Genomic DNA, 16,026 nt, shown 5'->3' on the forward strand with positions numbered 1-16,026 from the left:
TTACATACATAAATATGTTAGGATGTTCAATTAATTTTTAGCCTCTGAAAATGGGAGACCATGTATAAAAAAAATGACTGTAATTCTTGAACAGCTAATGGATTGTTTTGGGGGTTTTTTGTCTTCTTGGTTAAACCTCTTGAAATAAAGCTGAAAGTCTGCACTTCAATCATAACTTGATTGTTTAATTTAAAATCCACTTTGGTAGTGAACAGAGGTGTAAAATAAATTCAATTTTGGACCTAATTGTAACAGGAACATTTGTTAGACAAGAAGACACAGCTAGTCAATGTTAGATAATCATGTATGAAAGTCAGAAACAACATTTATTAGGAGAAAACATGTCAGTGTTATGTTTTCAGTTTGCTTCCTTTTCATGATATATAAAAAAAAAAGAAATATTGATATTTTTTAGGTTGTTAAACAGTTGGGACAAAGACACACATTGCCGCGTTTTTATAGCTAATCATTAGTTATTAGTAACAGAATCTGCATCACCATCTGCTGAACTGTGATATTTTACTCCGCCAACTCAGCTGTCGCAGAGTACTGTAAACAAAAGAACCTGCTCAACAAACAGGGAAATAATGACTGTTTTTAAATGACTTCAAGTTGGTTTTATGACACTTGAACCCATCAGCCAATATAAACACAAAAGCTGACATACAGCGCACATATATTCCAACAATGCAACAGCCTGAAAATACTGTCTGTCTCCAGCATCAGGCTGTTCATAGGCAGAAAATTAGACTCTCTCTTCCAAATTTTTAGACCCACAAGTCATATAGTGTCAGCCTGGCCGTGTTTTATACCCTTGGCACCCACTGTCATCGGGATTATAAGATGAAAGACAACTCACATCTTAAAGACTGAGCTTCAGCAGAATGTGATGATGAATACAGATTTCACACACTCTGTAAGAAATTGACAGAAATGTAGCCCATGGGGACTTGTCATAACCTGTCAGGACTTAAGAATGGAGCACTACATCCACACCATCAGATTATGATAATCAACTTCTTGCTCACTAGCTGCAGTGTATCATCGACCAAGGTTCCATTTACATAGTGTTAGTCATAGGTCTTACAGAGTCACAGCAACTCAATAAATGCATTTCGAAAAAGGTCACTTTCTTGAACACACCTTTTTAAACTCAATTAGAAATATAACTCTGCTATACAAATAAATATAGACATAAATAAGTCCCAGTTTGTTAAATTAAACTTTAAAAGGGAATTTCTCTTTAGATATGATTGCATATTAAATCACTTTAGGAGGTGGGATTTATAATGAGAATGTTTTTACTTCACTTTACAATGAATTTAAGCACGAGACTCAAGGTTGCAGATACTCAAAGTGCACAATACTTCCAAAGAAACTGAAACTTCCCTGAATTTCAAACTAAAAAAGCTTGTCAGTGTTGCAGCAGCTATTTTAAATTTTAAATGCAGGAAACAATGAAATAAGAAGAATCCAAATTCTTTGCAAAACTGTTAATATATGCCTCGTAAAATCATTACAAGGGATTAAAGTTTTTAATAGTATTCAAAATACAAATTACAATTCTCCTCTTGCCCATCAATCCATTACAATGCAAAACATCTTGAATGCTTTGTTTCCCAACTGCATCATCACCGGGACTTAATGAGATTCTTCCTTCATTTATTCAAGGTCAAAGCTCATCACTCCCACTGTCCTTTGCATTGTAAATCTGCTTCTCAACATGTCTGTGGGGGGAATTTGAATATAAGCTACAGCCACCACAATACTGATTTTTAAAAAGAAAAAAACAAATAAATTCAATGATGATATATTATGATATCAAGCCAGCCTAATCAAACCTGCTTTATGAGTTTGATGATTAATTTGGGTCTTTTCGCAGCATCCAGTGCACTGAAGCAGGTTATGAACTTAGTCACTCTATTAGTGAGCAGGAAGCAGTTTCTGCACTTACTTGTGAGAGATGATTCTAAGATACAGCAACAAACACTCTGCTAGATGGGTATGGCATACTGTCACCCATCCAAGTCCTGACAGACCACTCAGAGCACAGCCGAGGGCTGTTGCACTGCTTTGACCGGTCCATCCAAACAACATACAAAAGTGATTAATGGATACAAATAAGACTGCTTAAATATGGCACACCTATCCTCAGCCAAGTGGAAGTTTACTGTTGGATCTGCCGTACTTACCTGGCAACGAAAAACCAACGTGCAGCATAACCAAAGTTATTAAATTTTTCTAACAGCTCATTTGATGCCGCAAGCATTTTCAATCAACCCGTACAACAGCAATTAGCTTCCCATGAACGATTTGCTTCTCAAGACACTCTTGAGTGCTGCTCAGAAACAAACATGTAAATGGAGACATTCCCAGTTCGCAATATTTGTGACATAAATTGAAAAGAAGCAAGCCTGAAAGGAAATATTACATTTGGGTTTTATCTCCTCCTTCAGCAGAGAAGAAGTATGATTGACTCTGAAGATAGTGCCATCACTCACTTAAAAACTGGACATCTTGAAGGGAGGGGGTTATTTCAGGGTTGATTAAAGATACAACATAGATAAGCAATCATATTTTTCCGAGTGGATAGATTCAACTGAAAGATTAGCAAGTTCAGTGTAAGTTAAGTATTACTCTATCAAACCTGCACTGCAAGAGATGGAATAAAGGACACGGGCACTCTGAGAATAGTAAAATACCTTAAAATAAGGAAATGGGAGTGAAACAGAGACAGCTAATATTGCAGCTTATCCCTAGGCTGCACCTATTTGTTTATTTATTCACTGGCCCATGTACAGAAGTCTACTTTATATCAAATAATGGCTACACCAGACCAAGCCAAGGTTTCCCTGCTGCTTTTTGGGTCTGTTTTTCACTCAGACAAAATGAGCTAATAACAATTAAACAGGCTGATTAAGCTTGAAATTGCATCAACGCACTAGACAACAGCAAACAGGGAGATCACAGGTTGCCTTATATGGAAAATGCTTAGAGCATAATATTAATCACAATAATAAACTGGGATTCCAGTAAACCACAATGAAAAACAGTAAGAACACATTGCCTGTGCAGGAGTCACTCTTTAAGAACATGCAGACACATTTCACAGTGTAACGCAGCTGCAGTCCTTGGGTGTGTTCAGATCTTTGAGGAGACATCATTGCATCAGCTGATGCCAGACAAAACTGCCTACTTGTTCCACTCTTACAATTTATTTCCAGTCAACTCGATTCACCTGACAGATTTAAACATCTGGACAAGGCAATTATTTCATATTACCTGGATCCAGGTCTCTGCTTTAAATAATTAAGTCTGTCACTCTAAATGGCTGAACCAAGCATATGTACTGTAAATGACTTTCCAATTGTTCCCTTTCCTACCAACTATACACAATGTTTTAAATGAATGAGGGTCTCCTATTACCACACAAGCAGAAGGGCACTTTACAGTTTAGTGAATTTCATTCATACCGAATAGTAAATGAAGAGTTTGTGTGTGACTGCCAAATGGAGTGTGGAATGAATCAAAGCACAGAGTATGGATGCTTGGTGATAGCTCGGCATCAGAACACCTCTCCTGAACAACTTCTCAAATTAAACAAAAATAAATCTGTTACATTGCATTGTTTTAAGTGACAATTGAGAAATTACTTGTTGAAAACAGATCACTCAGAGCAACAACAGAGAACATTTGAATACAAAACAGCTGCAAAATAATAATCAGTTAGGAGGCTTAATTTCAACACTGTGACTAAAGTGTCTGATTTGCACAAACAAAGGTTTACGTGCACTTAAACTGTGTATCTGACCTCAATGAACCCCATAATAGAAAATATAGGTTCCTTCAAGATGAACACACACACACTACATATGTTTTCTGTATTCTTGGAAATCAAACTGTCTTCTGAGATCACTGAGCAAGTAATAGCAGTATCTCACCTCAGGACCTTATCCTTATTAAAGATGTAATTCATAACATTATAGAGCAGTAAAAACACAAACTAAAGCAAGACATCTGTTCCAAGTAAACTGCAAAGTCACATTGAAACTGGGTCTAAACTTATCCAGATTCAAAATAAAGCGGCAGACTATCAAAACGAGCAGGAAACGAGATAGGATTACAGCAGCTTAAAGGACAAGCACAAGAACCCCTGGCTACTTACTGTGGTGAAGTTCCCCGGGTGGCAGTCCTCTCCTCGAAAGGTGCACTGCAGCAGCATGTCACTGATGTCATGACCAGTTCGGTTATAGAAATCAGTCATGTTGAACAGTTTTGGCTTAAAGTTCAGGAAGTTTGCCTTATCCTTTAAGGCGGCCAGAACTTCAGGCTCAGCCAGGTGCGGGTTGGCTATTTGGTAGTTATTATTAAGGAGGGCCAGGAGCTCTCCCACATGATAGAGGTCATTCTTGGTGATTTTGGAGAAGCGGAACTCATTGAGGTTGCAGAAGGTAACTGCTGGGAAGGTGAGGTTTGTTGCCGCCACCTCGTCCAGCTTAGTGACGTGAGGATACTCCAGATAATATGACACCCGATCCATGCAGACCAGCATCAATAAGCCCAGTGAACCCAAGAAAGAAAGCGTCCAAAGAAATTGGCGGAATGTCATGTGCCCATAAGCGAATATGTGACTCATGCCATGTAGGGTGGACATGTTAGCAAAAGCTTGCAGGTTGGAGGGCCTGACGCTCTCTATGCTTTCCTCTGAGCTTCCCTTCATGGCTGTAGAGTGATGCTCAGCACCGTCACCCCAAGAACTTCAGGTTAGAGACTTTGCTTAGCAACAAGAATAGCAGAAACCAACCAGCAGTGTTGGTTTGCCACACTGCTTCTTTATTCCCTCAAGAAGTGGTAACGGTCTCAATAAATAGCCACCTTTAAAAGGGTTGCCAGTCTCTGTAACAGTTTTCTTTTCATGACAGTTCGCATTCCACTGAGCTGTTCTTGTAGTCCCAGGTCTCCCCTGTTCTTTCAGGCTTCTGTTTTATTATCTCCAAAGCTGTCTCTCACACTCCCTGCTCAGCTGTCCTTTGTAACGGCACCAAACACAATGACAGAAACAGCCACTTCTACCCAAACGCAATGCCTCCTGATTCCTGAGTCGTGTGAAAAGGAAGAATACGAGGGACAAGAAAAGAAAGAACAGAGAATATAGCAGGCGTAAGGATAGAGGCGAGAGATGAGGGGGGGGCACTGCAATGAAAAGGGCTAGCGTTTGGAGAGAGGTGCTAAGCCTGAGCAGTCAATGGGACCCTTCCTCCTCCAATCGGAGAGAATGCCTCTACATCGCTATGATAATGGGATGCAATGGTTTTGTGAATGAAGGTAATAAAGAGAGAAATGGCTCACTGGTCCCTCGCTGCCACCTTGCTTTTTTGCGCTTCTCCTTTCTTCCAGAAATGAAAATGAGGGGGTCAGAGACCTCCCACCAGCCCACCAGTGTGCTTGACAACCGGCGTTCACAGATTCCACGGGTTCCACTTCCTTATTTGCACAGATCTTCAGTTAATAGGGATGACCACCTCTTGACGCTTTACGATCACCCCCCACCAGCATAACCGCTAAAGCCGCTCCAAGACCCCAAGCTTTAGTCCTGTTAACATACAGATTTATATTCTGCCGTGTGGAGCCTTTCACTCTCTTTCTCGCATCCTCTCTCTCCCTCTCTCTCTCCCACCACTCCCCCATTTCTTGCTCTCTCTCTCTCGCTCTCTCTCCTCCTCTTTAGTAGTCAGGATCCATTCCACTGCTGAATGGCTGCTTTGTTTGTGTCTCTGTGCTCACAGGGGGAGTCTCTCAATCTGGACATCACCATCACTGTGTTATTATTTCTTAATCTGCTCCTACCTACTGTCCAGTCACTGTGTCATCAACCATTTTCTCAAACAATGCCACAGGTTGTTTACTGCATCGATGCACATATTAAGAGTTCAATGGTGTTCCAGAAGTTTCCACATGTTAACCTTTTTATAACGATGTCAACAAGTAAAGTGTGAAAAAATGGCTTCCAAGCCACCTAATATAATTATAACTGAGTATTAATCCAGTCATCGATGAGATTTCCATTTTGTCTTTTATATATAAAAAATAAAACAAAAATTTTAAAAAGTTATTTTAACTTTTTAAAATTTATATATATAAAAGTTATATATATATATATATATATATATATATATACATACATATATATATATATATATATATATATATATATATATATATATATATATATATATATATATATATACACACACACACATACATACATATATACATTTTCTTTTTGCTTCAAGCAATACAAAAATCCCAAAGCATTTCAGAGTCTTTCTGCAGCAGTCCTGGAACATTTATTTGTTGTGTGTATAATTACAGTTTAGGCTTGACCAGTAATGAAATTGGTGATTTTTCTTGTGGGGTCAAAAGTTCACCTCACCATTCTGACAAGCCCTTCAATTTCTCCTGGAACCAAACAAGACGATCGCTCATTGGCTACTCAGGGATCACTTATTATCTTAACAATAGGTGGACTGCCAGGGATGAGACCACAGCCCTTTAGGCATCAATATCCTGTCCTGGCAACCGTGGAGCCCATAGGAACCTATAGCCAGAGTACTACAGAGGTATACATTTCACATAAACCCACAAAAAAAGACATTTGTCAAAGCTGAGATGGAATTTTAAAAATGCTCGCAGAAGGAAATGGAACATGATGCCTGAAGTGACAGGCTGTTGCACTTTTAAAATCTACCCATCACAACACAGGCTTTGAACATGTCTACCAAAACAAAATCTACAATATAACAATTTCCAAACTACAAGACAGTTGCATTTTTTTTCCCACCACAATATAAGAGCAAGATTAAGCCACTTTAATAACTCATAACATCATGACACGTCTGTATTTGTCTCATTTTATTGCTTGTCAAAATGTCATTAGCTTGATTAAGATGTTTGGATAAAGAAGCGGTTTGTGCTTGTCTCAATATTTGAAAATGAATACGATTCAGCTGCGCCCCTTTGCATTCACAGTGAGAACTGATAATGATTAATGTGCTAAAAAACACATTGATGGATGGTGCTTTAGCATTAGAGACCTTCACTGAGTTTAAATATGGCTTCACTCACAGAGCAGGGTTAGGCAACTCAATGACTGCAAGGTGAGAGTCACTAACAAACTAAAAAATCCTTCACCGAGGCGTCAAATTACTGCCTGAAACAGAAATCAAGTAGGAATTTGGCTAAATGCTTCTGGTACTTTATACATATTTGTGTAAAGTGACAGGAAAGCATTAAATCATAATGGATGCAGGGAGCATTAGATGTGGCAGTCCCTGCACTAAAAACAGCCAATTCTGCTGTTTGCCGATAAGACAATATGTAGAAAAACACATGTTCAGCAACAACACCCAACCTCCTCTGCAAGGGCTGGGCTTTTGTTAATGTGATGAAATGTTACTTTTTTAAAATAATGGCTAGAAAAAATGCAATACATTAGAACTGTGATTCTTATTTTCTGTGATTGTGAGTTAATTCCCAAACACCAAAAAACAACAAAAACAAAGAAAAAAAAAACCCTTGTTCAAATAAACAAGGTGGAAAAGCAATATTTTAAAATGAATTTGGGACTGTTTCACATTTAATGACTTCATAATTAACTGTGCAAATAGTTACATTTCGTAAACATTTCACAGCAATGACAGATTAGTGGAGAAGGGCACTGAACTTGAGCACTACCTAATGAAACAATCTGTCGAACACAAACTGATGCACTTAAAAAAAAAAAAACTCCCACAAACTGTGACAAGCAAAAAAAACCCAAAACAAAAACTGTCTATATATTGTGTTTTGCTTCAAAAGCCCTGCATCTGCACGCCTTTTGGATAATGATGGCTTTCCCTAAGTACCTATGCAGAAGAAGAGAAGCTGTTGTCCACTAGCAGAGAAAGAACATTGACAGAACAGCATCCGCTTTTTTCCCCTGATTCTTCATGTACCCAAACCCAGGACAAGTTTCAGCTGTCAGAGAGACGGCTTCATGTTTGACTCTAGAATACTTTGGTATACAGAGGAGTCAGTGACTGCAAGGTGCCCAGGTCCTGTGGCTGCAAATCAAATCATCACAAAATCATCACCCCTCCATCATTGTGCTCGACAGCTGGTAGGAGGTTTTTGTGCTGATATGCTGCGTTTGGTTTTCGCCAAATGTGGCACTGTGCATACATCTCAAACATCTTCATTTTGGTCTTGTCTCCCCAAAGGACATTGTTCCAGAAGTCTTATCATTTGTTCAGATGCAACTTTGCAAACTTAAGCCCTGCTGTCATGATCTTAGAGAGAAAGGGCTTTCTCCTAGCCATCCTTTCACAGAAGCAATACGTTTTTTTCTAAATGTACTGTCATGTAGAGCATAGGGTCCTATGCTCTACATGACATGAAGTATCCTTTTGAATCGAGATGTGACTCTGAATGAAATCACGGCACTAACAAATCAAATCATGTCATTAGATTGTTGAAGATCTGCACCACTGCTACCTTCACTCACTTGTATTAGAAAAACAGAAAACATTAAAGTGAAACTTTTGTGACACCAACAGCAACAATACTGACATATTTTCACTATAACCAAACAATCATTTAAAACCTCAATAGATTTAAATCCTCTTGATTAGAATTTAAAGTAGATGAATCACCCTTAATGGAATAAACATAGAAACATTCGTACACACCTCAATAAATATTCAGTATTTATCTTATAGTGATTTTCATCATCACTTTTGCATACATCTGCATTCTCTTTTCGACGTACACTCAGAAAATGCAAATGCTTTTCACACTGTATTTATTTCCATTTTCTATATTTTGATAACATCGTCCTGTGTTAACATTAACAAACCTAAATTCACACTAGCAGGTAAGCCTGTTGTTGCAGTTGCAGCATGAAAGTGGGAGACTTTTCAGCAGTAATTGGCTTTCAAGTGAATGGTAGAATGCACAGCATAATGCAGTGAATATTAATTAGGAAGAGTAATATTTAAGGCACTACTAAGCACTGTACTCTCTTTGAAGGAGCCTTTGAATTTGACTTTAAACTATTAACTAATGTTCTGTAAAATTTCCAGGCCCCAAGCACCTCTGGGCTTTGGACTATGTACCATAAGGGACACAATATAATGTGTCTGTGTCATAAACACTGCTTACTAGCGATCACGAGAACCTGTTTTCTCATTATATACAAACAATGATGAAGTAATGTGTGATACAATTAAGCTTTAAGTCATAATCTATATTCCTCCATTTTTCTATATACGGTAGAATACTTCATTCAAATGGTAGATATCTAGTTTACAGTTCCATATATTGTTTTTTGTTTTTGTGGACTCAAACCGAATGTGTTGTATATTCGTCCATAAAAGCTTGCAGCACTGCCAGAAATGTGACCAAATGCATCCGCCTGGAAGACTTACTGAAAATAGTTTCTATTATTTGTGCTCTGACTGTAACAGATCACTGGGATGATTGTAAGAGTTTAGATTAAAATGTATACACAGTCACAAACACTGATTCATTCTCATTCATGAGAACGAGGCTGCAAAACCTTTGGCAATCTTCAGAGTACTCTTAACACAGCTTTACCTGGTCTGACAATAAATGTGAAAACAGCACGTGATTACAGCTGCCACTTTATGTGACTCTAAACGGTGCTGGACATTAAGTAATGAGCTATAATTACGACAGTTCAGCAAAAAATTCCCATGACAAGCAAACCGCCCTGATATGATGCAGAGCTAAAAAAAAGAGCAATTACAGCAAGTCCTTCTATGCAGTGCCCAAGTTATGGAGATTTGGCAAGCACCTCTGAGAACAGATTACCCTGTTAGCAACTGGACACGGTATTAAAGCAGATGACATTTAAGAGCGCATATATCATTAAGTAAAGAATGAGAAGCAAAGATGCAACACTGCACTGGAGGGGGCAGTGCCAGGATGAAGACATAATAACAGACCCTGAACTATTGATTAGATTAAAAGTGTGATCCCAGCCTCTAAGCACTTTGTTTTCCAATATACAGTTTTCGAAAGTTGGCACAAGCACATTTGTAACAATGTTACTGTGACTATAAGAACAAAGTCAATAAATGTAACAGAGTTAGTTTTTTTGGCTAAAAATAGTTAAACAGCCAAAAAGTGCAAAAGCAGATTGGTGCTTCAGTTGTTAAAACATGTGATTGAAACCTAATATGTTAAAGAGCCAAACTCTTTGTCACAACACTGCAGAATATGGAGTAACCGCTTTTTCATCCCCGCAGGAACAGATGCTACATTTAAATGCTGGGCTTCTTAAGGGCTTGGAAAGATTTAAGATCTCTATCATCCAAACTCTGATGTTATCATGTCTTTTCAATAACCGAGACGCATTTTTAATCTGAATAGAAAGCATTTTTCACTTTCTACAGCTGCAAAGCTTTATAGAGCTTCAACATAATTCACATACTGGATCTCCACTAACACCTGCTGAAAATGTCACAACAGAGGGCTGTTTAAAAGAAGGAATCGCATCACAATTTTATAATCTGCTCTTTCATACCAGAGTTCACAATCTAAGCTGAATGCATGGAACGAAGATTTGGAAACTGAAATCTCTGCAAAGGATTGGAAATCAACTTGTGGTGGAACTGATACTCGGCTGGTGAACCATTGCCTCAGATCAACACACTAAGAGGTCAAAATGAATCTAAGGCTCTCTTGTCCATCCCTCCCTGTAGCTTTTACAAAAACAGAATCACATGATTATGAAAAACACCCTCTTAATTTTGCTGAACCTCAATTACAGCAGGCAGTATGGATGTAGGCACATAAAATCTTCTTTAGTCCCTCTAACTATGAATTTTACAAAAAAGTAATGGAGGAAAACAGAGGATTTCACAGTGTTTGGACACATTTATTTGCTCACACTGGCTGCTGGTCTGCTTGATCTGCAGTTGGAAAATGAAACTGAAACTTTCATATTGTTTGTTTACTTTTAGTATCTTCAGAGGTATCGTACTGCTAATCGCTCTACTGGATATCAAACCAGCCTCCTTTTCATTTGATTAACTACAAAGTAGCTCTAGAGCTTTGGCAAAGTCACTCTAAACAGGACATTTTTCCTCCACTTCACAACAGTTCTCATCTTTACGTAATAAAAAGTACACAATTTTAGTTATTGTTGTTCTATAATTTCATAAATGCAGCAGAAATATGGTGTTACTGTAACCATCTAATGATAAATAGCCCACTGCAGAGCAGACACATGAGTAATGTTGGAAATTATCCTTCTACTTCAGGCTATGTACTCTTCATTAAGACAAGATAAGAGAAGAGTTATTCAAAGCTAGGACATTTCTTGTTACAGCAAATAAAAGTTAAAAAAGTTAAAGTTGAAAAAACAAATAAGTTAAACACAACAAACCTATAAAAATAGCTTAAATAAGTAGGCACTGTAAGATTCAGTATTTACTGGGTCTCCATTCACATTTTTTATCTCAATAATTTAATAAGCCTGGTACAGTTCCTTTAATAGCACTAAACCTAAAACTATTCGCACTTTGTTTGTGTAAAACAAACCCCCCCTCACCCACCCACAACACACACACCTCCACATGTTACCCAGAGGTTACCCATTAGATAAGACAAATTATGTCAAAACGTTTGAACTTTTTTTCTAGTCTTGCCTTTTTCAGGGTGGGGGTTAAGACTTTATAACCAATGTTAAGCACAATGCTGTGTTGTTATCAAGGCTTTGGACTGCTCATTCAATGACTGCAAAATGAATGTGTGGGCATGCTCACAGAAACAGATGTATTTGTATACATCATTGAGACACAACATGAGCTGTAATAACTGCAGATATCGAGCCGAGTTTCATTCTAAGGGGCAACAAACTCTATAGAAAAGAATACAATAAAACAAATATGTTTCAAAGCCTTAAGCAACATTAAACTGTGAAGAAGAAGAAGAAAAAAGAACAACATCTCACTTTTTGTATGTGACAGTCAGACAGATTCACCTTTTTTTCTCATCTTTTCTTCTGAGTTGCAAAAGTTCAGCAGCAAAAATCTGTCAAACAACAGAAACAAAAAGATGGCCTTCTCATCCAATGGCTGCTACTTAATCGGTGACAGTTGCTGCAAATGACCTTGCATAAATGCTATTCTGAGATAAAAGCCGATTCATATGTAAGCTACTGCTCAATGTGTGCTTGCGACAGGAAAAGACAAATTCCTGGACTCTGGAATAAGTACTGGCATAATGCAGCACTATGAAGAAATTTGGCTCTGTTCAAACACTTTGTGTTAACACTGAGAATTCACTGATTAACACAAATGTGCAAATTTCAAACAGAAAAAGAAAGACAGACAATTTTAAATCTACGACATCTGTTCAGTGATAAAGAGTAAATCCTTAAGCTCAGTTCAATTCAATTTTAATTCAGTTCACTTCAGTTTTATTTGTAGCACGATCAAATCACAACAGTTGCCTCAAGTTGTTTTATATAGTTTCCACCAGAACAGCTTGGGCACAGGACACTAGACCTCTGGGCGTCTCCTGTAGTGTGGCTGTGAAGTGGGCCCTCTGTGAAACCTGTCATCATTATCATCATCATCATCATCGTCATTAGAGCATCGTATGGAAGCTCAATCAAGTTGGATCTTTTGGAGCTGGATGCTTTGCAGCTTTTGCTGTGAGGTGCAAACCCAGTATCGTGCAGGGGGAGGCTGCTGCTACCTGGGAGCGCTTTTGCCATAGAGGCATGCTTGGTCTGCAGCAATATTTAGGTGGGTAGTCAGTCGCATCCACACAAATGCTCATTGTTTTCTAGCAGACAATGCAATGCAATGTTACATCATCTATCGGTGACTTTAATGTTTTAGCTGAACGCTATATATAAATTATGTATGCTTTTTGATGAGCAGATACCACTTGACAGAACTGCAGATTCAAGTTTTTTAAAAAGTAGTCCAGAGTTTTCAAGCATTAGAGAATTCAGTTGCCTTAAGCAACCTAAAGTGCCTATTTCAGAAAAGCAAATTTACCTACATTTTGTAGACACCTATAAGGAAATAAATTGTATGTATTTCAAATTTCACTTCAAACATGTTTAAGGCTGTAGAAAGCTTTGTTATGATGGAAATGAATGAGCATAACACGGTGCTACGCCGTTTAGAGAGATTTGTATGTGAATCATTTGTATTCAGTTTACTTCCTGTACCTTGGAGCTCATCGATCAAACAGATAAACTGCTGTTGATACAGAAGCTAAGACCTCCAGTATGCACAAACGGATCAGACAAGATTGATAAAGCTTTCGACTGCAATTTTGTCTAACACGTTCACTAGCGTGCCAGTGCTAGGAAATATCTTATTGCTATATGGAGAAAATATTTTCCAACTAAAATCATAAAGATGCAACAATGCTGAGAATTTCAAAGAATAAAAAAAGTAACCGCACTGCTTTAAAGACAAAGTCAAATGCTGATATGTTTTTATAATCACGTTGGCTCTAACTCGTCCTTGAATATCCTATTTAATGAATAGATCACATGCTGAAGGCCAATTTGGACGGTAAACTTTTCATTCCAGATAAAACAACAACAACAATACCTGGAATAAATACAGGCCTGGAGCATAAACATTTAATCTTAATCATCAGCATGAAAAGCTTACATGTATCGGGGATGGAAAGAGCCCAGGATCAAACACAAGCTTAGAGATGTAAACACGGCACTACTAAGCAAACAGCCACAATCACACATTTACACCAGCCCAGACTGAAATATACAGGGAGTGCAGAATTATTAGGCAAGTTGTATTTTTGAGGAATAATGCTATTATTGAACAACAACCATGTTCTCAGTGAACCCAAAAAACTCATTAATATCAAAGCTGAATGTTTTTGGAAGTAGTTTTTAGTTTGTTTTTAGTTTTAGCTATTTTAGGGGGACATCTGTGTGTGCAGGTGACTATTACTGTGCATAATTATTAGGCAACTTAACAAAATACAATTATATACCCATTTCAATTATTTATTTTTACCAGTGAAACCAATATAACATCTCCACATTCACAAATATACATTTCTGACATTCAAAAACAAAACAAAAACAAATCAGCGACCAATATAGCCACCTTTCTTTGCAAGGACACTCAAAAGCCTGCCATCCATGGATTCTGTCAGTGTTTTGATCTGTTCACCATCAACATTGCGTGCAGCAGCAACCACAGCCTCCCAGACACTGTTCAGAGAGGTGTACTGTTTTCCCTCCTTGTAAATCTCACATTTGATGATGGACCACAGGTTCTCAATGGGGTTCAGATCAGGTGAACAAGGAGGCCATGTCATTAGTTTTTCTTCTTTTATACCCTTTCTTGCCAGCCACGCTGTGGAGTACTTGGACGCGTGTGATGGAGCATTGTCCTGCATGAAAATCATGTTTTTCTTGAAGGATGCAGACTTCTTCCTGTACCACTGCTTGAAGAAGGTGTCTTCCAGAAACTGGCAGTAGGACTGGGAGTTGAGCTTGACTCCATCCTCAACCCGAAAAGGCCCCACAAGCTCATCTTTGATGATACCAGCCCAAACCAGTACTCCACCTCCACCTTGCTGGCGTCTGAGTCGGACTGGAGCTCTCTGCCCTTTACCAATCCAGCCACGGGCCCATCCATCTGGCCCATCAAGACTCGCTCTCATTTCATCAGTCCATAAAACCTTAGAAAAACCAGTCTTGAGATATTTCTTGGCCCAGTCTTGACGTTTCAGCTTGTGTGTCTTGTTCAGTGGTGGTCGTCTTTCAGCCTTTCTTACCTTGGCCATGTCTCTGAGTATTGCACACCTTGTGCTTTTGGGCACTCCAGTGATGTTGCAGCTCTGAAATATGGCCAAACTGGTGGCAAGTGGCATCTTGGCAGCTGCACGCTTGACTTCTCTCAGTTCATGGGCAGTTATTTTGCGCCTTGGTTTTTCCACACGCTTCTTGCGACCCTGTTGACTGAAACGCTTGATTGTTCGATGATCACGCTTCAGAGCTTTGCAATTTTGAGACTGCTGCATCCCTCTGCAAGATATCTCACTATTTTTGACTTTTCTGAGCCTGTCAAGTCCTTCTTTTGACCCATTTTGCCAAAGGAAAGGACGTTGCCTAATAATTATGCACACCTGATATAGGGTGTTGATGTCATTAGACCACACCCCTTCTCATTACAGAGATGCACATCACCTAATATGCTTAATTGGTAGTAGGCTTTCAATCCTATACAGCTTGGAGTAAGACAACATGCATGAAGAGGATGATGTGGACAAAATACTCATTTGCCTAATAATTCTGCACTCCCTGTATTCAGTATTTAACATTAAAAGAGAAGAGTGAAAAACCTATGGGCTCACTTCTATTACCTGCTACCATTAATTTGTCCTTACTTCTGGCAGTAATAGTCGTATTACTCCTCAAATGAAAAGTTTTCCATTTCAAGTTTTTCAAAATAAACACAAAGAAAAAGGAAATTTCAACAGTTAGTACAGCAGTCTATATTTAAACACGTGATTTCTGTTTGCTAATGAGAGCAGTAATCATGAAAATCATCATAAATAATGTAAGTTTTGCATTTGTAAAAGTTCAGCTGAAGCATAAATTCTGACATGTGAAAGGGGACATGTCCGGAGAGGTCAAAAGGATGGATGGGTGGATGGATGTGGCAGGAAACAATCATTAGCATCACACTGAATTTTTTTTTTTTCAATCTATCCATTCACTCTGCTCTATTATCTTTAAAGCACTGGTGGAGTACAGCCACAAAGAGACTGGGCAACTAAGAGTCACCAGTAAACCTCCATCCATCCATTTGCTTCTGCTTTTGGGGCGATCGTGGCTCAAGAGTTGGGAGTTCGCCTTGTAATCGGAAGGTTGCCGGTTCGAGCCCCGGCTTGGACAGTCTCGGTCGTTGTGTCCTTGGGCAAGACACTTCACCCGTTGCCTACTGGTGGTGGTCAGAG

General features: G+C 38.6%; 1 protein-coding gene across 2 annotated transcripts in view; it reads right to left on the bottom strand.

The window, feature by feature from the left end:
• The window catches only part of asic1c (acid-sensing (proton-gated) ion channel 1c), a 112,962-nt gene extending 107,268 nt beyond the window's left edge, over window positions 1-5,694 (bottom strand). The window contains exon 1 of one of the 2 annotated variants that reach the window (XM_023154664.3): window positions 4,166-5,694. In XM_023154664.3, the coding sequence (XP_023010432.1) occupies window positions 4,166-4,720 (555 nt within the window). In that variant the 5' untranslated portion in view covers window positions 4,721-5,694. The remainder of the gene's footprint in view (window positions 1-4,165) is intronic. The other variant, XM_023154663.3, reaches the window with a different exon arrangement.
• Between the last annotated feature and the right edge of the window lie 10,332 nt (window positions 5,695-16,026).

This window comes from Maylandia zebra, linkage group LG18, assembly GCF_041146795.1.
Source record: "Maylandia zebra isolate NMK-2024a linkage group LG18, Mzebra_GT3a, whole genome shotgun sequence".
NCBI classification, from domain to species: domain Eukaryota; kingdom Metazoa; phylum Chordata; class Actinopteri; order Cichliformes; family Cichlidae; genus Maylandia; species Maylandia zebra.